This window comes from Colias philodice, chromosome 11 (assembly GCF_061535455.1).
Source record: "Colias philodice isolate Cphi_HAF_F1 chromosome 11, ilColPhil1 Martin Lab GWU primary, whole genome shotgun sequence".
NCBI classification, from domain to species: domain Eukaryota; kingdom Metazoa; phylum Arthropoda; class Insecta; order Lepidoptera; family Pieridae; genus Colias; species Colias philodice.
The window spans coordinates 11,995,951-12,021,844 of NC_143096.1; the positions used below are offsets into that span (position 1 = coordinate 11,995,951).

Below are 25,894 nucleotides of genomic sequence, written 5' to 3' on the forward strand. Positions count from 1 at the left end.
TTTCTCTTTCCGGTTTATCCTTACTATGTTTAATTTAAGCTTATTAATTTGTTAGAAATAATCTCAAATAATAATGACCGATTTCATAATTTTTTTTCCCTATGTTATCATAAATCTCACAGGCAAACCCGGTTTATGTCGGTAAACAATAGCTTATTTTCTTACAAATATTATTTTTCAAATTTTTAAACAATGCATCTTACAATGATTAAATAATTACAGAAAGTAATTGATAATATCTAGTATTTCTAGGCCATAAAAATAGATAATACTAAACACTTATAAATGTTAAGGCTATCGATTAGCGGACTTTGACTTTCACATTTCACATCCCAAACGAGATACTATGGAGACTCGAATTTAACAAGCAATAAACTTACTTTCGTTATACTTGTATACGTAGTATAATATTATTAGTCTGTGGTTATACATACATAGTTAGAAACATAGTTAGAATTACTGCATTTAATTGTCTGATTTGATGCTTTGATGATGATATTATTCGAGTAGTTAAATGCTTTTCAATTTCAACAGGTGGTGATAATAATTAATAATAATGCAACGTATAAATCTATTCAGTTCTTAATCTCCGAAAAATGTCCGACTTTAATGTTGAACATAAAGGGAATGGAATATAATCCATGCCATTGTGAGTTATGTGTAATTTGTTTACATACTTTCATATTGCGTTTTTATTAAATTATATTTATTATAACTATCTAAGTATTGCAAATGATCTTTATTACGAAATTCTCCGTCTGTAAACAGACAGATATTAAACTTCACACTATGATCACATTATTGATCCATTTTCTGATAAGTCGACTCATCCTCACTTACTTCTCGAAGACACCAAACAAAACAAATAGTAACGACTTGTTTGAAAGCAAGCAAAAAGCTGCGTCGAAGCGACAAACTTAAACTCGTGAGTGGTCTGCCTTGACGATCGGACGCATTGTTGACATCAAAATGGTGCACAAATATTTATTTGTTTCCGTGGTAAGTTTTATTAATAATATTCTATTAATAATACCTTCTAGGGCCAATTTAGGTCTATTAGTAATAACTTCTATAAACATATCTAGGGCAGTCAAAAAAAAATTGATTCGTTTTTTAGATTTTTTTTTTAAATTTATTAATTGTTTACTTTTTCCTTAAAAGTTTTGAGTAAAAAGCTTGAGTTTAAACTGAATGTCATATTTTAAACTTGATATACTCAAGTAAAATAAACACAATTGCAACACAATCTGAAAAAGATCAATAATATAATATAATAGGTTCTATAAATATAAATTTAAGTTGATCTTAGTGATGTAAAATTTTATCCTAGGTTTTTTTTTTTAATTAATTACAAGCTTTAAATTTTGAAAAGATCGACCGATAAAACCAAAGCAATTATTATCACCAAACAGTAATATTTAATGTTACGACCATAAATTAAAAATACGTAGAAGCATAAAGAAAAATTTAAGATTTTAAAATGTCATTGTTTGACCTATTGTTTTCCTAATAATACAGCTATAAAAAATAATTAAAATATGTTATTCTTAGGTTTGGATACATTAAAAGTTTATCTTATTAAAACTATAGTGTTTTTTAATGATATTTAAACCTACAATTAAAGTATTTTTGTTGTTGTTTTGGCGTTTCCCACAACTTGTTTTAAAACATTTCTTAAAATAATAAGTTATACTTCGATATTCGAATGTAATTATTGCTATAATTATTGAAATAATGCCTCCATCTAATCAAATAGCTATTATTATAAGGATACAGCTCATATTCATAAATTACAAAAATTAAAACATTAAAGAATTTCGATATTCTTCTCACCAAATAATATAAAAAACTTTTTATGTCTGTCAATTACAAAGTAATTATTATGTAGCGATAGCTTTTTATACCGTACAATTAAGATTAACATCGCATGTGTATTGTAAACACAAAGTAAAAGTGCGAAAATAATAATCTTATCTTGCAACATTGATTTTATTGAAAGATAATATGTTTATTGATGTATTCTTGAAAAACTAATCCATACTATACCAAATTCAAATTGGATTACTCCGTTCAGCAGTTTTTTCGTGAAAGAATAAACAAACATCCATCCATCTTCACAAACTTTCGCATTTGTAATATAAGTAGGATGTGATAGAGACATTACTCAATCACTTGTTCAAACATGGAATAAATTTACAATAAAAATAAATCGCGAGTTAATACCGTTACACATACATGTGGAATACCTTTTTTGTATGGGTGATTATACAAAAATGGGGTAACTTTTGAGGATATTTTGTTTACTATATTTTTTATATCAGATTGTTACAAATTAGGGTTTATATGATAGCTAATCTAATGAATATATTGTTCCAAATCGAGCCAGCCAGTTTTTTAAGTAGATTGTGAGATATTTTAAATTTTCTGGAATTGGCCTCCAGGGGACTGACGAGGCTAACATGGTACTGATAAAAAACACAATTTTGTAATATTCTTAAAGAAATTGAATGAAAATTACTACAAATCTCTCAGTTTTAATAATGGCACATGTCTTTTAAGTATTAAAATCACTTAGTTACGTTTAAAAATGATAATTGTGATACTGGGAAAAAACAATGTATCAAGTTTCAAAACAGCCTTCTGACATTTAACGCTACGTGAATATTCTTACTCTCTTACTTAACTTTTTCTACTTTGACTTAGTTTTACTTGATATTTCAAGTAATTCACAAACAATAGAAACAAAAAAACGGCCAAGTGCGAGTTGGAGTCCTAAAAAACCTATTTTTTATTATGTTTGTAACTAAAAATTTACACTTTTAGCAATTTTTCCTTATCTGTTTTATAAGACGTTGCTATTTACCAAGTAGAAGTAAACTTTATAGCAGTTTATAGTAGACTGTATACACGGCAAGCATCCTGTGTGTTTTTTTATTCCCTTGCGAATATTGAATTTTGCGGAAATTTGCAGTATTAACGGATTGAGGTATCTTTTGATTGCGTTGCGTTATAAGTTTGATTTTTTTACAGCCCCAAGGGTTCTTAATCTTGAGTATCCAATATAAATTTCAGATTGATACCTCCACGCGTTCCAAAAAAAACGTCTTATCAGACAAACGGACAACAAAGTGATCCTATAAGGGTTCTGTTTTTTCCTTTTGAGGTTCGGAGCCCTAAAAATCTATCAATATTTATGTTAAAAGTACTAATTATAGTAAAATTAAAAACCAAAGTCTCGAATGAAAGTCTCATCTGAGTTTTCATAAGAGCCCCTTGACATTTTTATAATGTTATTAAGTATATTAATTAACTTTTATGTTATTTTGCGGTAATTTTACTTCACAGTAATATACGTATACGTATTTATCTGATAAATATAAAAAGCTATGCCCTGAAAGCATCAAAATCAATAATTAAAATAAAATAAGATCTTTTTTAATAAAATTATTAGTAGTTTGTTTCAATAGCTCTTTTCTTTGCTACTCTTTCTTAAATGTTTCTTCCCTAGTCAAATTGAGGTTCTTTTAGCGTGGCGCAGGATGTTTTAAACTGAAATATAAAATAGAAATGCTTATACCAATAGCAATCAAGATAAAAGTTCTCAAAAACGACAGAATCATCAGTACTATGGGGTCGCGTCAGTCCTCTGGCACGATATCTGACAAAGGACTGATGCCAGCGGATTGATGAAAAGGGACTTAATATGAGGTTATAATCACAAATTATGTTTTTTTGCCTAATTTCTAATATCAACAAACTATATTTTTACAAATCATAGTTAACCATTTATAAATGAAAATAAAAATCGGATTAACAATAAAATAACGACTCACCATAGGACTGAAATGTTGACTGGCGCAGCAAGATTTTAGAGGACAAACACAACCCTAGCGCTGGTACAGTTATGACGGCCGTCAAAATATGCGGTGCACAAGTAACTTCATTACCAACATTAATACTTAGACAGGGATTTGACCTCGACTTGGTGATATTTAGCGAGAATTACGAATTTAAAAAACACACAACGGACTGACTAGTGAAAACGATGACAAAGTTTAATTTTATTTTTTAAATAAAATGGAAAACATTACGTTATGAAAGTTGTAGTATATAATACTATGTACATCAAAGATTGTAGTGAATTAGTAAGTTTTCTTAAATCGATGATAATGTTTAAACGATATTCACTTGATTGTTGGTTTTCGGAGTTGTGACATGCCAAAGTACTGACGTTTGAGGTATTAATTTATTTTTTTTATTCATTTGTATTTTAAATAAAGAAGTGAAATTGAGTGACCAAATAAAGGACGCTTCATTGTTTTAAAATAGATTGTTATTTGAATAAAATATAATAAGACTTTGTTTAAATTGGTTGATGACATCGAGTTACCCCATTTTTGTATAATCACCCGTATGTTGTTTGAATTATACTAATATTGTAAAGCTGGTGAACTTGATTGTATGTTTGAACGCGCTAATCACAGGAACCGCGGGTCCGATTTGAAAAATTATATCACTGTTAGATAGTCCATTTATCGAGGTAGGCTATAGACTATGTATCATCACGCTTAGATCAAAAGGAGCGGAGCAATTTGGATGAAACCGCTCACCACATCATCACTACATAGTATAAAACAAAGTCGCTTTCTCTGTCCCTGTATGCTTAAATCTTGAAAACTAGGCAGCGAATTTTATGCGGTTTTTTTAACATATAGGGTGGTTCTCGAGGAAGGTTTTCGTATATAATTTATTAGGTTTTAGACAAAGCGGGCGAAGCTGCGGGCGGAAAGCTAGTATCCTTATATTTTGGTAAAAACCTTTTAACTGACCGAACACATAATGATAATGTATTTTCACAAATATTCGCTAATCTATTTAGCGACCACTTGACATCATGTAGGTCAGTGAGTGCTATTTACATAATTTTCATATTTATGACATTTTTGTATTTTGTAAGTATGTGTCTATTATGTGTTGCTATTATCAAAATGGATACAAAACAATGATGTCTATGAATAGTTACAAATTATGTCATGTGTACCATGACTTATTTCAAAAGGAAAAAAAACATAGAATACATTTTTTCTATATACCTGTTCAATATAATAATACCTAACTATAAAGATTTCAAGTATTGTTATGCAATAAAAATTAATTTAGATGGGTGACGACTATGCGATATCTATAGTTTATACATAGGTATATAAAACTCAAAGGTGACTGATATAGGGCTGAAATTTGGCATGCAGGTAGATGTTAGGACGAAGGCATCCACTAAGAAAGGATTTCCCGAAATTCTTGCGGGAACGCGGAAAAACGGGGATACACGTACAAAGTCGTGGGCGGAAGCTAGTTTTTTAATATTATTGTAACATTTTTGGGCGCTTTTATTAGAGGACTTCAATTTATTATTCATAAATTATGTTGAACGTATATTCGCATTTAACAAAAAAAAAGCTTTTTCTAATTAATTTTGCATCATTAAGAAAATATCGATTAATTTCGTAGCTATTAAAGATTAACCGAAGCAATCAACACATACAATAAATTTGTTATTTTATTTTGTTTATAAAATTCCCATCACGTATGATCAGCCGAAAGATATTTATCACCATCAGGTAGAGTTAGGTGCATTGACCTTTTAAAGTTCCTCTAATGTGTTCAAATTATGGTAAAATTCACCTTATAATTTGATAATGAGTCACGGTTTTTTGTATATCTACATCTATAATGCAAAATATAATAACCTACTATTATTATTTATTAAAATTATTATAATTAATGCGAAAGTTTGTGAGGATGGATGTGTGTGTATGTTTGTTACTCTTTCACGCAAATACTACTGAACCGATTACAATGAAATTTAGCACACATATAGAGGGTAACTTGGATTAACACATAGGATAGGTTTTATCCCAGAAATCCCACGGGAACAGGAAATATGCGGGTTTTCTTTGAAAACGCGGGCGAAGCCGCGGGCGGAAAGCTACCTAGTAAATATTTATAAATCTTATATGACCGTGAATATGTCCTACTGTCATCTAGTATTTAATTATAATTTGAACGAGTTTTTTTATCAACTATTCATAAAAGCTAATGCTATGGAAAAGTGTTATCAATTTTATTTGTTTTCAAAATATGACTTTTAACATACTTAAGTATTTTATTTAAAATTTTTGTTTTATAAAAATATCATTCTCTGTGTATAAAATATCTATAATATAAAAATGAATCCCAAAATGTGTTGGTAAGCGCATAACTTGAGAACGGCTGAACCGATTTCGTTAATTCTTTTTTTATTATATTCCTTGAAGTACGAGGATGGTTCTTACGTAGAGAAAACGTAAATATGTACCACGGGCGAAGCCGGGGCGGACTGCTAGTTATATTATAATAATGGCTTTTATTTATTTATTTATTTTCCTTAATAGAGATAGCATAAGATTTATAAAACATTTCACAAAGTGTCATCACTACATAGTAAACAAAGTCGCTTTAAAACTACGCAACGGATTTTGATGCGGTTTTTTTAATAGATAGAGTAATTCAAGAGGAAGGTTTTAGTATATAATTTATTATGTTTTAGACAAAGCGGGCGAAGCCGCGGGCGGAAAGCTAGTAACTCATAAAACATCACTTCAATATATAACTCGTGAGCTTTATTAAAATACAGCGTGTTCAAAAAATACGTACTAATTTCCACAAACTATCACGTAAAGAAAACTCTAACAAGAGTGGCCTATGTTTATATCTATTAGTGCACATTACCCTGCTTTTACCGCAGTTTCTCTGCGACCACATCCCTCGTTTAATATTTAATAATCACCAAGAAGCGCATGGCCAGTTACTTCATGTAACCAGTAAACGATTACTTGGTTAAGCAACCTAAGGAGCGGTCGGGTTATGGATGGGTAACCGCTTAGTGGCATATCAGCTGAATACGTGCACAGTATAATGCGGTAGGTTGTTGTCGTTTTTCATTCGACTTCAATAAAAGTGCATTTTGCTTTGTTACCTCAGAGCTTTTGACTGTGTGAACCGATTTTGATGATTCTTCTTTTATTTGAGCGCTAGTATGTTTCGGCTAGTCTTATTTTGTTCAGTTCTGAACATTTGAAGGTTTACATTTTTGTTAATAATCTAAACAATTAATAATGTCCAATGATTGATTGTTTTATGGCCGTAAACAAAGTGGGGAGCATTAAATTGAAAAAAATGTAAATTATGCCAAAATTAATATCTATGCATGCCTGAGTGTTATTACGGTCAATATCAATTAAATATATCAACGAAATTGTTATAATATGTCAGAAATTTCATAGTACACATACAGTAAATATTTTTTTTTTCTTATTGTATCTAATGAATTATCTTTCGATTTTAGTAGGAAGTCTCAGGTGAATTCCGAACCCAAAAAGGGTTATTGACCTTGCCATAATTACTTTAAAAAACAAAACTATTGAATAATGCTTAAAACACTAAAAGCAATATCTGAATAGGAGTTAAATTTTTAAAATTATAAAAACACTGTTACGTATTTTTACAATTTAAATAGGTAAGAACCAGAAATCGTTATTTAGATAAGAACAAACTAATACATATATGAGTACATACTCTTCAGCTTTTTATTATTCGTAGATATATTATTATATAAAAAGCTTTTTGCTCAAATTTTAATGCCAGCATTTTTTTATTTTAATTGAACTGGTTGCCAAAAATAAATTTATCAATTAATACATCCTTTGAAATCATAACAACAACAACAACAACATCAAATGATAAAAGCAGGAAAAACGTTGATATAAAACAGACGCGTATAAAAACTTTACATTACAAGAACTACTCATATAAGTGACCTATACTTTCTAGTCCAGTTTTTGCCCGTAATTACTTTCCTCTCTGGGTCATACAGCTATTGTAAGTTATGACCTCTACATACCGTTTATAAGGTGATGTACATCGTGATAAGGAATGTGATTATATAGACCGGATAATTTTTTATTCAGGTTATGTTTTTTTTATTATTTATGAAATAAAACTCAACACGTAGCACTAAATTAAAGTAGTTATTTCGTAATATTTTATAATGAATTCATATTTTATTGTTTTTTGTTATTTTAAGTTGTAACCATAATTAACCTTAATCAATAAGAGTTCTAAGAGACGAACGGCAAGTTGTGAACGGCAGAGGCTACTTCAGCTATCACCACTTGTCGACGACAGGTGGAGACGCTTGCAGTTAGCGTTGACGGCAAACTGCGTATGACGTTTTTGCCTATCGACGGCAGCCATCGACGCGTTGACGACTGCCATCGACAAGTGGTGACGGCTGAAGTAGCCTCTGCCGTTCACAACTTGCCGTTCGTTGATCAATCGTCGATCGATGTTATAATATCACCTAAAGCATTCCTTAAAAAGCCTACAAAACAATGTTTAACTAAACATTCGCTAAACACAGTTAACCAAGCTAACCGGTACTATGTAAACTAACAATAAATTCTACTACGTTCTAGAATTTACTATTGTCTCAATAAATGACTTTCTAAAGAGATTTACAATAACGGCGTTGATGACAATAAAATATTTTACTCTACGGAATAGCACAAATACTTTTAATGCTAATTTAAGACGATTATTTAAATAAGGTAGAACACCTCATAAAAAGCAATTTATTCTCTTAATCAATATCTCTGTTAAAAATTTAACAAATTTAACATAAGCACACAGAAGCGTTTATACATAAACTCTATGTTTCTGTTATAATTTAGGACTATCAGTCACCTACTTTAATTTATGAAATTAATAATTTTAACTAAATTTTGAACCTAGTTTTAAAAAATTAACTTTATTCATCTTCAATTTGTTTTCAGTACAAAATCTTAATATGAAACAATTTTAATTCATTCTTGTTTTAAACGTCAAAAAAGCCACGTAATAAATTATTACGTAAAAGAAAAAAAAACATTCACATAATAACATGTAAACGATACCAAAGTATGTGACAATGTACGTTTTAATTAATCTTTTTTTAATAATAATTAATGTCGATATCAATTACTCGAGTGATTTAAGTTTGACATTTATTTAAATTGCATACGGAAGACATTTCTTGACATTAAAATCGGTTTCATAAATCTCACTTCGACTATTATATTATATAGTTTTAATATTTGTTACTATGCTTTTAAAAGTTGCATTTATGTTTAATATTCTATTAAGATAATAATCTAGACTCCTTTGCGAAGTAGGTAGGTACTTTTATATCGTCATAATGGGATATAATATTATGGTACAACATTCCTTACGATCTCTATGTTATGTCCGCTTACTTCTTCTTATTAATAACCAAAGACCTACCTAAACCATGGACCATATTTTCATAATACAAAATGCATTATTGGCATGCACTTTGGTTTTGTGTTAATAGATCTAGTGACATTTGTATCAATAAAATAACACAACTAACTAACATCACACAGTAACATAATTCATAGGTACATGTATTAAAAAAAAATAATAATTTTGGAATTAGTCTTCGGTAAAAAAGGAACATTTCAACTATCAACGAATATATTTTATCGTATATAATTCTATCACGCTTATCACTCCAAAGTGATAACATAATTGCACGCCTCATAAGCGAAGCGTTGAGGTGGGTACTACTGTCACTTCGCGCAAAACATCTGATTTTTCAAACTTAAAATGTCTTTATGTATCATACATTGCACTTGTAAGATAATACATACACACACATATTAAGAAAAAACACTATTTTTAACGTTCATGATATTTTTGATGTCATTTTTGTTATTTAAACTAGTTAAAAAACAGTTTAAAAAAGTTCTGTCTTGGACGTCCGTGTGTCTGTATGTGCGGATCCTTTTTCTTGCTAACACGATAGCGACCGAAATACTTTACTAATCGAGTCTTTTTTTTTCTCTTACGCTTGAGTATGCTCAGGAATAGAACCCTTTCATTTTTCAGGGTCTGATTCGATGTGGTTTAATTGTTATTAAATAAACAAAAATAATAATTAATAAATATTTATTAAAAAAAAATTATGAGGCGTGCACTTTTGGATTTTCCAAATTATTTTATTTATTGCGCTATTCTCAAATCAAAATATATTTCAAAGTTACAATACAAGTACCTACTGAACAAAATTATCCAAATATATTTTTAAGCACTGAATCTTTCAGTATAACATTTTTCTTTCATCTCTCGCTTCTAAATTTTAATACATTCCTTAATTAATTATCTCTTAATAATTTTGGAACGATATATAATACAAGCTTCCGCCCACGACTTTGTACGTGCATCCCCGTTTTTCCCTGTTCCCGCAAGAATTTCGGGAAATCCTGTCTTAGCGGATGCCTACGTCCTAACATCTACCTGCATGCCAAATTTCAGCCCGATACGTCTAGTGGTTTGGGCTGTGTGTTGATAGATCACTATATCAGTCACTTTTGAGTTTTATATAGGTATACGGTATACCTATAGATGTTAAGTCTAACAACATAAACAATAAAAGAATGTTGTATGCACAAATAGCATTTAACAAAACCTTGACATATAATAGCAAATTCAAGGTTTCAAAAACAGGACGCTACAAAATGTCCGTACCTATTCGTAACACTATTCATTTTTAATTAACAGGTACCCTGTTTATATGAAAACCACTTAATCTTATCTATACATATAATAAAATCGTAGGAAAGTCAAAACTGTACATTGAATATTTTTTTAAAAGAATACATAATCCATGATCTATAATCGATATAGAAGCCAAAAACATCTATACATATAATAAAATCGTAGGAAAGTCAAAACTGTACATTGAATATTTTTTTAAAAGAATACATAATCCATGATCTATAATCGATATAGAAGCCAAAAACATAGTTTTTAGAATTTTTGTCTGTTTGTCTGTTTGTCTGTTTGTCTGTTTGTCTGTTTGTCTGTATGTTTGTCCAGGCTAATCTCGAAAAGTACTGCATAGATTGACTTCAAATTTTGCATGAATATTACTAACAGGTCGGGTGAGGCTTTTTTAAACATATTATCATGCTATCACCTCCGGGGGAGGAGCTGTGAACCTTTTTTTTTCTTACGTATTCCGTGTATTACGACAGCGTACAATCTAAAGACTCATGTTTAAATGTTGGTTTCGGGTAAGCTATGCTATTATCTAGCTTTACACAATAAAAACTATGTCATTTACGTAATTTGGGCAGAGAATCAGTTTAATGAATTTATTAGTATACAAATTTGAAACAGCGCCATCTATGAGATTTCGTAAAAATCAAATCAATTTACATGTTAACACTACTGAACACAATGTTAAAAATTAATAATTTAAATATAATTATGTTATTTATTTATTTAACTCTTTAACCCATATCTTCCCCTTCTTCCCTATAAGGTGCGCATATAATTCGTGTGAATATACTACATTTTTAAAAGTGAGGGTAGATGTTTATTATTTTAAGTCAAACTAGACACCATTACAGTTAATCTAATATTGATTGTGTTCATTGGTTACATTTTTAAAAATCTTCGTGTTTTAAAAATTGGATAACGAGGCGGGACTCGAACCAGCATTCTTTAGTGGTCGAATTTTTTCTATTCTTTATAAATTTATTGTTTATGAATTTATATTTATAAACAATAATACAAAAAGGTTAGTTCATTGATAATTATTATTCCTTCATCATTTACATGTTGTAAGTAAAAATATACTTTGACTGTTAATACTTTTGTTCAGTATTTACCTGTATGATTATTGCTTGGTAATTAATATATTTTCATGTCGTATACCTAATTAAAAACATAAGTTTGATGTGAAACTAGCTGGATTTATTTTTACACACTCACAGTCTTATATTTTGTGTTAATGTTAAAATAGTATTAATAGTGTAAATCATAATATTTTTTCTCAATTAAAAATATTTCCTTTTTTCTGATGTTGGCATCGAATTAAACCGCGCTGTCGTTTCGTTCACAAAAAGTGATGTTATGAGGACCGAATATGTAGCCGCCTCAACTTACGGAAACGAGAGTAACCTGCGTTGTCTGTTAGTTATTGTATAGTCGAATTTAACGTTACATGGAAATTGGAATCTAAATATATGTATACTTATATACTTATATTAAATCTGTAGAAGTCAATTCTGTACATGAAATATATTTCCTAAATAACTATCACGAGGTGATTAGGGATCGACACTGACGCCAAAAATTTTTGTCCGTCTGTCTGTCTGTATAACCGTTATACAAACAAAAACTACTCGACGGATTTAAACGAAACTTGGTTCAATTATTTTTCATATTCGTGAGCAGAGCAGTAACTCCATTTTTAAGCTTTCGTCGCGTGTGCAACCTTAATGGTTAAAGCTACACAGAAATCAAGTATGAAAGAAATGTTCTCCATATTATATAAAAAATATCTCCCGACATCATAAATGTCTATCTTTTATGGTTGAGCTTAGGAGTTCAAAGCTTTCTGATTATATTTGTCTACTAGCTGTGCCCGCGACTTCGTCCGCGTGGAATAGTGACTATGGGACCTATGACCATGGGCTCAGGGTGGGGCAACAATAATTTTTTTTATTTTCATGCTTCCACTCCCACGTTCACTCCCAGGCCCACGCCAACGCCCACGCCCACTCCCCTTCACAATTGGTACCTACCAGATCAAAGCCAGGGTAAGCGCCCCACCCAGCCCCACCGTGGCTACGCCCATGCTGAATTACTACTTAACATACAATTATTGAGTAAATACGTACTACCATAAATAATTAAAAGAATTGTTATTAAAATTTATACTAAACTGAGCTAAAAAACTTACGTACCAACTTATTAAAGAAAATCTATGCCTAATGCCTAACCTATACCAAATAGTTACTACATAATATTGTAATTAAAAATTATGATTAGTAGATATATAATATCGAAAATCAAAAAAGAAATGCCTAACTAATTCTACGTAAAATTTCTTTTAAATTATGTCATATTATTTTTTAGGAACCAGGGCCCCCCTGAGGAGCAAATTCTATTTCCTTCCTTTCTTAAATGGATGTTTTTAATAATGTATGGTGTAGCCCGTGTAGCCACTGATCAGCTTAATCGATACTCAATTTTTATCAAATCCAGCAACAAATCCAAATTAGATCTTTCCTGTCTCACGCACGTAACTAAAGGCTGAAGAGAGAGAGAGCACGTAACTAAACCGTTTAGACGAAGAAAAGTGTATAGAAAAAGGAATAAATAATTTCATAAACTTCCCGACGATCTTTAAAAATAAATTATTATATCATTTTTTTCATTCCCACTTTTACCCCTATGTAGGTATAATAAGTGGATGAACCGATTTTGATACAATTTATCTAAGAACCAGCGTCGGAAAATATGCTGCCTAACAAAAAAAAAGCCGCATCTAATTCGGTTTACCTGTTAGCCAGCTACGGTGCCATAGACAGACACACACACACACACAGAAATACATAGCAGTCAAACACATAACACCCATCTTTTTGCGTCGGGGGTTAAAAATATAATACGACATAATTTAAAGGACATTTTATGTGGAAAATTTACCTATTAGAAGTAACCATAATGTTAATTTGACCCCCCCCCCCCCTACTACCTCAGCTTACCCCCAAACCCTTGGGGAATTTTGATATGATCACCTGGACATGTAAAGGAATAACTGTAGCGTACATATAACAGATAAATTACGTTTTATCGTACACTGTACAGTGTACAATAGAATGCCTTAGCAAATGTTCGCCGTGATTACTTAAATGGCCATAACTTGAGATTAGCGTGCACAAACATACAGACAAACAGACAAAAAAAATTTTAACTACAGTTTTGGGTTCAAGATCGACTTAATAATAACACCTGCTACTTTTTTTCTACATATTTTCATTGTACAGACATCGCTTTTCCACAATTTTATTATATGATGATGATTGATGATTATAACACTCTCAGTCCGTTTTAACTTAATTTTTATTCACTCGCATCAGTGCTACCTAAAAAATCTTTATATCGAAATTCGAGCAAAGCTAAGAAAATGAGAAATAAGAGTTCTCAAGGATCGTTAGAGGTAAGAGGCTTACTATTGACCGAAAACAACATGTGTTATGCCGAGAACCTGAAACCGCTTCACAACGAGAATTGCCTGTGAGACCGAAACCTTCACTGAGAGGGTATAACGTCTCACAGCTGATCGCAAATGGCATATTTTATCTCGATAATCTGAAACTTTTACTCAATATGAAGACCGTTTGACAAATGATAGGGTGCACCATAATATTATTCGATCTCTTGAAGATGAACATGAGCATAAGCAATGACTAGAGTAGGGACGCGAATATTACCATTATTTGAGACAAGATTATTTGAGACAAGTACGTTTAATAAGTTTGTTTAATGAAAGATTAAGAATTGAAACTATTTGGTCTCTTGAAACGGACGAATAGCGAGAGGCCCGTCTTACTGTAGACAGATTTCGACAGTCTTAATGACTTAGAGGTAAACATAGAAGATCAATCTACGAGTTCGGTGGTGTGGTCCGACAAATATAAAAGTGGGTTTGCTTATAACCTCACAATTGATTACAGATCATCTTCTGTATAGGCGATATTAACGTAGTATGTACTTTTTGTAATGCTTTAGGAGGCCCGCTCTTTTTAAAAGAGGAGTAAGGAGTCGGCTTTCGTTTGAAGATATACCAGAACCTTTGAAATCACTACTTTTAGAGGAACATGTGCAATCTAAACAGTTCTTAGACAATATTCGCTCTTATAGTAGTGCGTTTTAAATGATCCTTTGGTGCACAACAATTATCAGAGGATCCTTTCATGCTTACTTTTAAGATACAAGGTCAAGTTTATCATTTGATAGGATCCCTTTTGCCTGAAGGCCAACCTAAGTTTCTTCAAATATATTTTGTATTCGACTATTCGTTTAAAATATTACAATTTTTCCTACAGTAGGGCGACGAATGTATTTTCGCATAGTAACGGAGGGGAACTCACGGGGGGTCGAGTGACGCGGGCCACGTACCACAAACATGCTTAGTTTGTTGTACCGAGCGCGAAAGAAAGTCATCGTGTTTTAGTAAAGTTACTATGTAAACTATAACGTAATTTAATACTTAGGTACATATTATATAATGATGCGCTCAAACTGTTAATCTACATTTAATTTAGATTATTATTTGAATTACTAAGTAATGTAGAATTTAAATCAAATTCACTCATGTTTTCCTCAGATTTTCGATGTCCTCCGATTTTAAGATTTTCTTATCAGAGTATTCAATTTTAATGTAGTTAATTTTTATAAGAGACAATTAAGAACATTCAAAAATAAAGTGTCACGTATTTTTTTTAAACGACGAATGACGAAAACGACGTAATCGCGGACGAAGTCGCGGGCAACAGCTAGTCTATACTAATATTATAAAGCTGAAGAGTTTGTTTGTTTGTTTGAACGCGCTAATCTCGGAAACTACTGGTCCGATTTGAAAAATTCTTTCGGTGTTAGATAGCTCATTTATCGAGGAAGGCAAGTGCCGAAAATTTAACGGCGAACCAATAATGAAACCTGATTGCGTTGTTGTAAATGTAAAAATGTAATGTGCAAACATTTATCTACAAGACAGTCTTTCAAATAAATGAATTTGATAAATCTAACAATTCTTTATTACGATGCTAAAAACATTAATATGAATCATTCAGGATATCATCCATCATTTAGAAGTAATGTTAATATACGATTTTGACAATGTTACACGCTTTAGGTAGGTCAGTAACAAGAAAATATTAAATAATAATCACGATTCACGATCGTTAGATTATATTTTCATAACTATCGTAATGCAGGTATACAAAAAGTGCAGTGATGCAGTTTTTATGTTAATTAAAAATCATGTTTGAACCATCGTGGAAAATTTCTCAACACTTGTTTTTGTATCTATACATAATCGAGATTTAAGAGCTTCAATAAATTAATCGCGATAACATGCAGGTTTTAATATAAACCCTCTAGTTTTATCAATAAATTGTTATTTATACCGCATTATTTATATGTAGAATCATCAATTTACCGCCACTCCTAAATCTGCAAAAAAGTTTAAAACTCATTTCAAAACGTTGATTTTGAACATTTATCCTCTATTTTTACCAAATAGATTGCTACCTCATATACTTAATATACATTGATCTATCAATACAAGTAAAACTCAGAGATATAACGGTTATATCGGCCCACAAAAACTTCCTTTCTCAATCTGCTAAAGTATTTATTATCTCACGCGGTCAAAGTTACTGGGTCACTACCACTTTACTGTTATCTTGAGCTTGACGAAAGCTACCTTGTTTTGATGGGATTGATATCCTTATTTAATTTTGGTAATGATATTTGATGCGGATGTTAAATAGGAATTGTGCTCTTATATAAGTAAGAGAAACGGTATTGCTGTGTTCTAGTGACCGAAGCTAAACGCTGAAAGCTAATCGATACTAATATTATAAAGAGTTAAAAAGGTTTGTAATTATTATGTATGTATGGTTTTCACGCATAAACTACTGGACCGAATTCAAAAATTCTTTCACCATTGGAAAGCCGCATCTCCACTGAGCAACATAGGCTATATTGCATTTATAAAAAAAATAGAGATCTTTACCAAAAATGCAATAATGTAACCCAAGGTGTAAAAAGTTCCTTAATAAAAATTCTGTCATCGCGTGCGCTGCCGAATCTCTTCCTTGAAGTACGAGGATGGTTCTTATGAAGAAAAACGTAAACATGTAGGTACCACGGGCGAAGCCGGGGCGGACCGCTAGTAATAAATATTCTTTACTAATCCCACCCCAATCTCCAACCATTTGTTAGAAAATACAAACACGAGCTTACTAAGCTCACAAGCTATAATATTATAATATGGTTCTAAGACAAAAAAGTTAACAATAGCAATCATGAAAATTATTCTCCTTAAACTACATGAATTCATTCCTCAAGGCCTAACTCTGCAAGTATAAACTTACAAATAAAATATCAATTTAGAAAATTTAATTTCAAAAGTGAAAAGTGAAAGTGAATTGCTTTTTATTTTAAAAGCAAACGCTAAAATGCAGTTCCAAGAGATAACAATACAAAATAATAAAATACAATTGAATACCAGCCCCCCTAGACAAGTGGCTTTCTATATTAGCGTAAAGTTCAATAGAATAGATTATGAATGTATGAGATTGACGTTTGATTACGACGACGGCGACGATTGATTACGTCAATCTCATACATTCGTAATCTATTCTATTTAACTTTACGCTAATAGAAAGCCACTTGTCTAGGGGGGCTAGTCTGTAAAACACTCGCTGTTATAGAAAAGGGAATCTTACTTCACTGGGGTTTTTTAATGACCCAGTTTCATAGATATGTATGAATTGCATGAATGTAATATGTGTAAACTTTATCATAGTAATGCTAACTTTAAAAACCAATATTTTACCAAAGTTTCTTCATTCATACACCTTACCTCAAATTATGAAGTAATTAAAAAGAAAAACTTATTCTCGTACTAAATATTTTGTATTTCAAATGTTTTGTGACTCAATAAGATTGTTATAATTTTTGCTTAAATAATTTCATAGCAATGGATAGCCCAGATAATATTCTATTTTGCATTCCTATCAAATATTTTAATAATTTATTTAAAGTTGTTGTTAAAAGTTATGTTTCCTTTGTATAAAAAACCTAATAGATGCACAATTAGAAAAAAAATTGCATCAAGGATAAAGAACCACTTAAATTATATAAAAAGTTCACGAAACCAATTAACTAAAACCAATCAACTAACAAAAAAGGATCCATATAAAACATGTTTGACATTATTCAATTGTCCATATTAAACGCCCAAGAGACTATTATTATAATATTTAATAATAATATATAAAGCTACACTACCACTGACTGACTCACTGACATCGGGTTTCTCGGAAACTACGGGGAAAGTTGGGGGGATTTCGACGTGGACGTGTATAGGTGCTCCCAGTGACCACCGGAAAAATATTGACATCTCCAACACCCTGGACAAGAGAGTGGACCCCTGGAGGTGCGCAAAAACGGTGACACCTGGAGGGGGGGTGTCGGAACAAAAAATGCTCAGAACTGGTGGCGATTACCAGGGGGGGTGGAAAAATGGGGATTTTCGCGAAAACAAGATGGCCGCCGTACTTTGCTAAAATCGCCGTTTATGAATCCTTACGTCTCAAATTTGGCACACGTGCTCTGTTCGAGCCGGCGAATCGATCGGTGCCCCGTTCGAGTGGCTCCGGGCCCCAGTTTCCGACTTCCATACAACGTAAAATCCAACGTCCCGCGGAAACGGTGCGATTAGGGTGGGGGGTCCCGGAACTAAAAATGATCACCACCCTGGGACGCTACCAGGGACGCATAGTGGGTCGCTCGATTTTGGAATTTTTCCATTTTTGGCGCAAACATAAAAACGTAAATTTAGACGAGGTGGCGCATCGCGGAAACACACTCACACCACGTTCGTACTCGCCCAGCTCCCAGGATATCCAGAAAAATCCGAAATTTTGAACTTTCTCACAGCCCGCGGAGACGGTCAACGGCCCGCGCAAACGGTATCAGCTACATCTGGGGTGCTCGAACTAAACTTGGAGTAGACCTCGAGCAATTACCACAGATAGTGAAAAAAATTCAAAATGGCGGAAAAAATGGCCGCCGCCATACAAATGCTAAAACGGCCATCGCTGGTCCGATCGCGCTGAAACTTGGCACAGGGGCTTTAATCAAGCCGCACATTAAGTTGGCATACTCATAATTGAGTTTTCACCGCTGGTTTCCGAGTTTCATACAACGCGAAATTCGACGGCTCTCCGAAACGGCGCCAGATAGGTGGGGGGTGTAGAACTAAAAAATGATAAGGAAGGTGGGGCGCTACCAGGGCAATGGAGAAATTTCAAATTGGACGCAATTTTTTTTTCAAAAATGGCCAATTTTTCAAAGCAAGATGGTAGCGCCGGTTACTTTACGATCGGTCTGAAAATTGACTTCTATGCTCTAATCGGCCAGATTTACAAAACTACATACTCAGAATTTCTTTCCGACCCCCGGTTTCCATTTTCCATACATCACGAAATTCAATGGTTCTCTGAATCGGTGACAGGTAGGTCGGGGTCGCCGAAGTAAAAAATACTTCAAAACTTGGTCCGCTTCCAGGCATATAAAAATTTTTGGTAAAAAGGTAATTTTTTTTTTTCGAAAATTTTGTATGGAAATTTCCATAGTAGGAAGGGTAATAGGAATATAGCAACGGAAAAAGATGGCACCGCGGGCTGCTTGCTGCCCGCGCACCGCGCAACCTCGAAGGTCGACAGCCTCCCGGAGTAGAAAATATTTATTAACTTTTGAACTACCGCACGAGCCAAGCGAGCGAAGCGAGCGAATAGCGGCAGCGGCTGGCGTAAATATTCAAATAGGTAGCGAGGAGCGAAGCGACGAGCGAGTTAGGTTAACTTTTGAACTACCGCACTAGCCAAGCGAGCGAAGCGAGCAAGTCACGTCAGCGGCCTGCGTAAATATTCAAAGAAGTAGCGAGGAGCGAAGCGACGAGCGAGTTAGGTTACTTTTGAACTACCGCACTAGCCAAGCGAGCGAAGCGAGCAAGTCACGTCTGCGGCCGGCGTAAATATTCAAAGAAGTAGCGAGGAGCGAAGCGACGAGCCAGTCAGGTTAACTTTTGAACTACCGCACTAGCCAAGCGAGCGAAGCGAGCAAGTCACGTCAGCGGCCGGCGTAAATACTCAAAGAAGTAGCGAGGAGCGAAGCGACGAGCGAGTTAGGTTACTTTTGAACTACCGCACTAGCCAAGCGAGCGAAGCGAGCAAGTCACGTCAGCGGCCGGCGTAAATATTCAAATAGGTAGCGAGGAGCAAAGCGACGAGCGTGTTTAGTAAACTCTTTAACAGTTTATTATGAAAAGTCACTGCCCACTATCCATTAGACACCTCAAAATGATGAAATTCGGGGATCACGTTTCAAGAATTTAACCAATATTTGAATAAGTAATTTATAAACAGTTTCGACTGACTGCAGAATTGCTGTTAGCAGATGTAACAAATGGACAGGAAATTCAAATGCATTTTCAAATGACTGAAGATTTCTGCCCTGGGATGAGCCGCGAGCTGCTTGCAGCTCGCGCACCACGCACCCTCGAAGGTAGACAGCCCCCCGGAATAGAAAATATTTGAATGGGAAATTTACAAGCACTTCCGATTGACTGTGGAATCGCTGTTAGCAGATATTAATTAACAAATTGACGGGGAATTTTTATGCATTTTCAACTGACTGAAGATTTCTACTCTGTGATGCTTCGCGGGCTGCTTGCAGCCCGCGCACCACGCACCCTCGAAGGTGGGCAGCCTCCCGAATTGGAAAATACTTGAATGGAGAATTTATAAGCATTACCGACTGACTGTAGAATCGCTGTTAGCAGATGTAACAAATGGACAGGAAATTCGAATGCATTTTCAAATGACTGCCCTATTGCTTCAACCCAGAGGCAAAAGAGGCTCGCGGGCTGCTTGCAGCCCGCGCACCACGCACCCTCGAAGGTCGACAGCATTCCAGAATATAATTTTTTTTAAGTGGGAATTTATAAGCACTTCCGATTGACTGTGGAATTGCTGTTAGCAGAAAATTACAAATTAACTTGGAATTCTAACACATTTTCTAATGACTGCCCTATTGCTTCAACCCAGGGGCAAAAGGGGCTCGCGGGCTGCTTGCAGCCCGCGCACAACGCACCAGCTAGTCTTGATATAAACTTAAACCAAAAACATAGAAATTTTTTCATTTTGTATAATCTGTGTTAGCTATTATAGCTTTGAAAATTCCATATGCAAGATGATTCTTACATGTGGAATTTTCCAACATCATTCTAAAGAGATAACATTGTATTGTTGCTTCATCTTACATTAAACTCTAACTCAAATAATTATTTATTCAATTAGACTTCTCCTAGAAGCACTTTAAAATCGTCATAACAGTTTTAACAATTACCACCATACATGACCATTGACCATACCATTTAACATTACAAGAAGTGATTCACGTATTTTTCTTTTTTTCAGTTGCTCGTATTGTGCTGTCTCCACAACGTGTCTTCCCGACCTTCAAACAATGAGTAAGTTAACACTTTCAACTGTTTCCGTAGTTTTGACAAGGTTAACTTCACAATAATATGAGAATAAAATTGTATTCACAAAGTACCATCTTTATGTATTAAAATGCTATAAGGATGTGATTGTACGACTTTTTTTCTATATGCGAAACATTGTATATTTTATCGGTAATATTAACATTACTACAGCCAAATATGGCTTCGTGGGTTAAATTGGATGATTGGAATTTGGAAGTCGACAAATTTTATTATAACCACCATTGAGAACAAAATTATTATTTAAAAAAAAAACAAAAGTTTATGTTCATATTTCCAGTAGTTCTCAAAGGCTCTGACAACGGTACTAATACAAAAGATAACAACCACCGCTTAGAATATCGGAAAAGTGCACTTTTTTCAACTAACACGAAATACTAAACCGAGGAGCTATCTATGAAAACACTGTCGGGTTCAGGTATGCTGGAATTAGTTTTCTTTTAGCTTCGCTTTTGCCTTTAATATGTACAGAAAATGCTTAATAATCTGCTGTTATTAAAGAAACATCTTATCTCGTGTTAAATACTTTTGTATTTTTTTAGGTCTGGTCCAGAAAAAGTGGAGATGCCAATCGACAGCACACCTCAGGACGCATCACCAAAAGAGGAGCGATCTATTTATTACCAATCAGATCCTGCAGTACTTCAAGACGGAACCACTCTCGATATAGTTGATAAAATTAAAGCTATCAATGAGGGTCTTAAGAAGCCACATCGTCAACAATACAATTACAACAAACCGCAAACAGGCGGTGGTTACGTAATCGATAAAGATATTTTAGAAAAGATCCAACAAGCTATCGCGTCTGGTAAAATTCATACTAACGGTGGACCGCAAAAGCAACAAGAAAATAACTTGTTACAAAATGAGGAAGAAAACTTCAAGCGTTACATTCATTCAAGAGCACTTAGGCAAAATCTAGGAGTTCCTGTAATGCAACAACCGTATTTAATGAACATCCCCGTTTTAGTAATGCCACAAAATACAGACTTATACAATCGATTCGCTATAAATAATGATTTAAAATCTATGTCGCAAAATGATGTTTATCAAAGCAGACAAGAATCCTCCTTTCCCAGTTTTCCATCGTTCCCATCATTTTCATCATTTCCATCATTTCCTTCAATGTCATCATTTCCATTTCAAAGCTTCCAATGGCCTTTTTCTCAATTATTTCCATTTATCATAAAGGATCCATTCTTAGCCTTCAGCCAATCTGGCGGCTTTAATAACTTAATTGAATACGGTCAAAATGCTGATGTTTGTACTCGAAAGCAAAAATCTGTAAATGACGAAACAGACGAAACAATTCCTGTAGAAAATGACTTTGAAGATGGAAGCAGCTTGGAACCTTTACAAGCAGAACACAGAAGAGAGGCACGCGCTTTGAAAAAGCGTACTGTAGATAATCAGTCCGTAAATCAAGAAATTGAAAATGGTAAACAGCCAAAGAAAATATACGTAACTAGACCAGTTACAACAAATATAAAAAAGACTACTAAAAAGCCATATGTTGAAGAAATTGAGGAAGTTAAAAATGAAGAATCAGGGGATTTACGTTTTCCTTTTGGTGATTTTGGTTGGTTTGGAAATAGAAAGCCTGTAGCACCGAGTCCTGGGTTTTTCATCAATAAACTGCGTGTCAGGAAAGGAGGTGTTGCAATTGCTGGACCGGGTGGTGTAGCAACAGCTGGCAGAGGGGGTACTGCGATAGTTGGACCCGGAGGTCTGGCATACACTCAGCCTGGTGGATTAGCAGTTGCTGGACCGGCTGCACGAGTCGTCGCCTTATCTCCAGATGTAGACCTAAATGCCCTCATCACACGTATTCGTCAAGAAAACGACCCAACAGTACCGCGTTCTCAACAACCGATTAGAGAAGGAAAAGTAGTCGCAACTGGACCTGTTGTTTTTTATCATCCCAACGAACAAACATGAACCCTTTATTTATAATAATTTCCTACCTCAGTATTAACTTCTAATTCTTTGCAACTAGATATCCTGAAACGGAAGAAAGAAGTACTAACGTGGATTGGCAGCCGGATACAACGGATTCGTTCTATTACGATGGTATGGGGATAATGCAAAGGGTGAAGCCGGGTTTGCAGTTTGTTCTTCGCCTTAATCCAGAAGCACTCGCGGTGAGCGGTGCACGAGGTTCTTCTATAGCTAATCCAGTTTCACAAGTATTTATTAACAGTAGTGATAAGGGCTCCATAATGCACAGTCCTGTAGCGACAGCCGTTGCAGGTCCGGGTGGCATTGCACACGCTTTATCAGAACTGTATGTCTATGGAAATGATGACTCTAGTGATAATACTAATGTTTAATTTAAATAAATTTATAGCGTAATGAATGCGAAAAACAGTTTCGATTGTGCTTGAAACTGTTTTTCGAATAGTGAAATTGTATTCTAATAAATTACTAAATGTAATAAATGATTTAAAATTAATATGTTTTTTATTTATCATATTGACAATAGTTTTATACATCGTAAATAAATATAATTATTTCATTAAAAAAATTGACATCTAATATAACTTAGTGTTAACTTGCATGCTTTAAAATAATTGAACTCAATAGCACAGCAAATAATAATTGTCCTTATTTTAATGCAGGCGTATAAAAATATAAATGAATGTTATAGAATTTAAGAATTTCTTTATTTTGCAATAATGTTTAACGAATTACTTCAGTAACAATTTTACTTCATTACAATTTAATGATAGAAAATTAATAAATATTTTATCACTTTTATTAAATAAACTCTAGAATAGCTTAACGATAATCAATAAAGAACACTTTGATTTCTTTTGATAGCGATTCAACACAATACCTGCCATTCTATGGTGGAGCCAAAGGCCAGTATTTAGAAATTAAAAAGGACACTGCAGGCTCCGTTCTCAGTGAAAAGATAGTCCCTGAAGATAGCCTTAGTAATGAAAACGTATTTAAGAATAGCGAAGACAACTTACAATCTAAGCTTTTTGCTACAAATCTTGGACAATTGAAATCATTGTCTTCAAGTTTGTTGAGATTACACAATCTAGGTAGAAGACTAGGATATTTGGGAACTAATGAGAAAGAAAGGTTCAAGACCCAATTGGCTTCACTTGGAGAGGCTGCGTCAAACACTATTAAAATTGTTGATGAAATTGGTGAAGATTTTGACTCGTTGTTCAAGAAAAATAAACCTGAATCACCCGTTTCAAGGGGATATGAAAACTATGATGATGTGAGTATATTTTCATTAAAAATTAAACTAATAAAAGTCATCGTCATCACCTCAAAGTATTAATTTCTCAAAAAAGTAAAAACCTAATTGTAATAATTGTAAATATAATTAAAATAATTTAAATCACTGTCTGCAAAAAAAACTTTAGTAAACTGATTTATATAAGATGATTGTTACTTAAGATTAACTCGTTACAGATTTTATTTTTTTGAAATGCCTTAAATATGTGTTATTATCAACATAAGTCAGGTTATTTTGAAAATGATAAAAATAATAAGTTTATATTTTCAGAGTGCCGAAGAAGGAATCAGCGTTGGGTCAGATGATAATGACAATGTACTCGATAGAGCTACGATTGCTGAAGCTAAACCAGTTGGTAAGTCTATTATTATTTAAACTAATAAAAATATTGACTACAATGTAACATGCATATGAGATTGTATATCACCATTTCACCACTTTACCCTGATACAATTTTCTTCTGTATAGCTCACAGTAGCATTGATCAATTTTTCACTTTTCAAATATTTAAATGTCACCATTTTTTAATCCTAGCCATTGAGTTACCATATTCTACGTACTAGAGAGGGCATCGCTACTAAACTATTTGTAACACGAGTTAGAGTCAATCGTCTCAAACCATTTTTTTTTGATACATTGAATGGTTTTAATTGATAATTTTATTCATATTTTTAATAAGATAAACAATATTTATTTGTTTTATTGATTGGTTTTAATTTATAAGTAATAAGATGCAGAATATCTACAAAGTGTATGACTCACTAACCGGCCCGCGCCGCCGCGCTTGTTGCACAGATTTTGTTCGTGGTGTCCTCTCTATAATAATACCTCAATGATCCTAGTATAATATTATACTTTTCTACAATACATTTCCTACACTCGTGAGATTAGGATTTTATCTCTTAACGCCTCTAAGTTTAAAATTGTTGTATCCGGAAATTTAAAATTTTCTTCTTTCACTTCCAGGTCTGGCAGTAGTTGGAGAGAACGGCTTAGCAGCATCACGACCCATGGCAACAGCTGTCGCAGCTTCTGGAGTCGCTATAGCCAGACCCATGGCCACTGCCATAGCTGGTATTGATCCAACCTTACTTGGCATCGCTTACCAACATAATCCATTCGAAAAAAGCATTAAAGTTAACGGCAAATACGTTGCTTGATGTGTCTGTAGTTTTAAATTTAGCTCTCTAAAATCTCTCTATGACAAATGTGCCACAAAAATATATTTAATAAAGAATTTAGACATAGAAATTATTTAAATTATTTTTTACGTTTGGAATTAAATTCCAAACTACAAATTGTGATTGTAAATTAAATATTTAAAATTTTACGTTGTTTTCTTTATAATTTTAAGACTCCTTTTTCGTATCATCATCATTAGCCCA

At 33.3% G+C, this 25,894-nt stretch overlaps 1 protein-coding gene across 2 annotated transcripts; it reads left to right on the forward strand.

Annotated features, from left to right (window-relative positions):
• Nucleotides 1-929: 929 nt before the first annotated feature.
• Nucleotides 930-25,837, forward strand: LOC149484906 (uncharacterized). 2 transcript variants are annotated; one of them, XM_089701193.1, is made up of 5 exons: nucleotides 930-999; nucleotides 21,168-21,220; nucleotides 24,074-24,488; nucleotides 24,780-24,864; nucleotides 25,476-25,837. In XM_089701193.1, exons 1-5 carry the CDS (start codon nucleotides 970-972, stop codon nucleotides 25,667-25,669), a joined length of 777 nt encoding a protein of 258 aa, XP_089557319.1. In that variant the 5' UTR covers nucleotides 930-969; the 3' UTR covers nucleotides 25,670-25,837. The 2 variants fall into 2 exon arrangements, with proteins under 2 accessions (XP_089557319.1, XP_089557318.1); XM_089701192.1 differs by lacking the exons at nucleotides 24,074-24,488; nucleotides 24,780-24,864; nucleotides 25,476-25,837 and adding an exon at nucleotides 21,796-23,326.
• Nucleotides 25,838-25,894: the final 57 nt, after the last annotated feature.

What these genes read in the sequence shown, in the direction of transcription:
- LOC149484906 (XM_089701192.1), top strand. Translation starts at nt 970, where the DNA reads ATGGTGCACAAATATTTATTTGTTTCCGTG. An exon ending in AATATTTATTTGTTTCCGTG is followed by an intron (nt 1,000 to 21,167) that starts GTAAGTTTTATT and finishes TCTTTTTTTCAG; the next exon opens with TTGCTCGTATTGTGCTGTCT. An exon ending in TCCCGACCTTCAAACAATGA is followed by an intron (nt 21,221 to 21,795) that starts GTAAGTTAACAC and finishes GTATTTTTTTAG; the next exon opens with GTCTGGTCCAGAAAAAGTGG.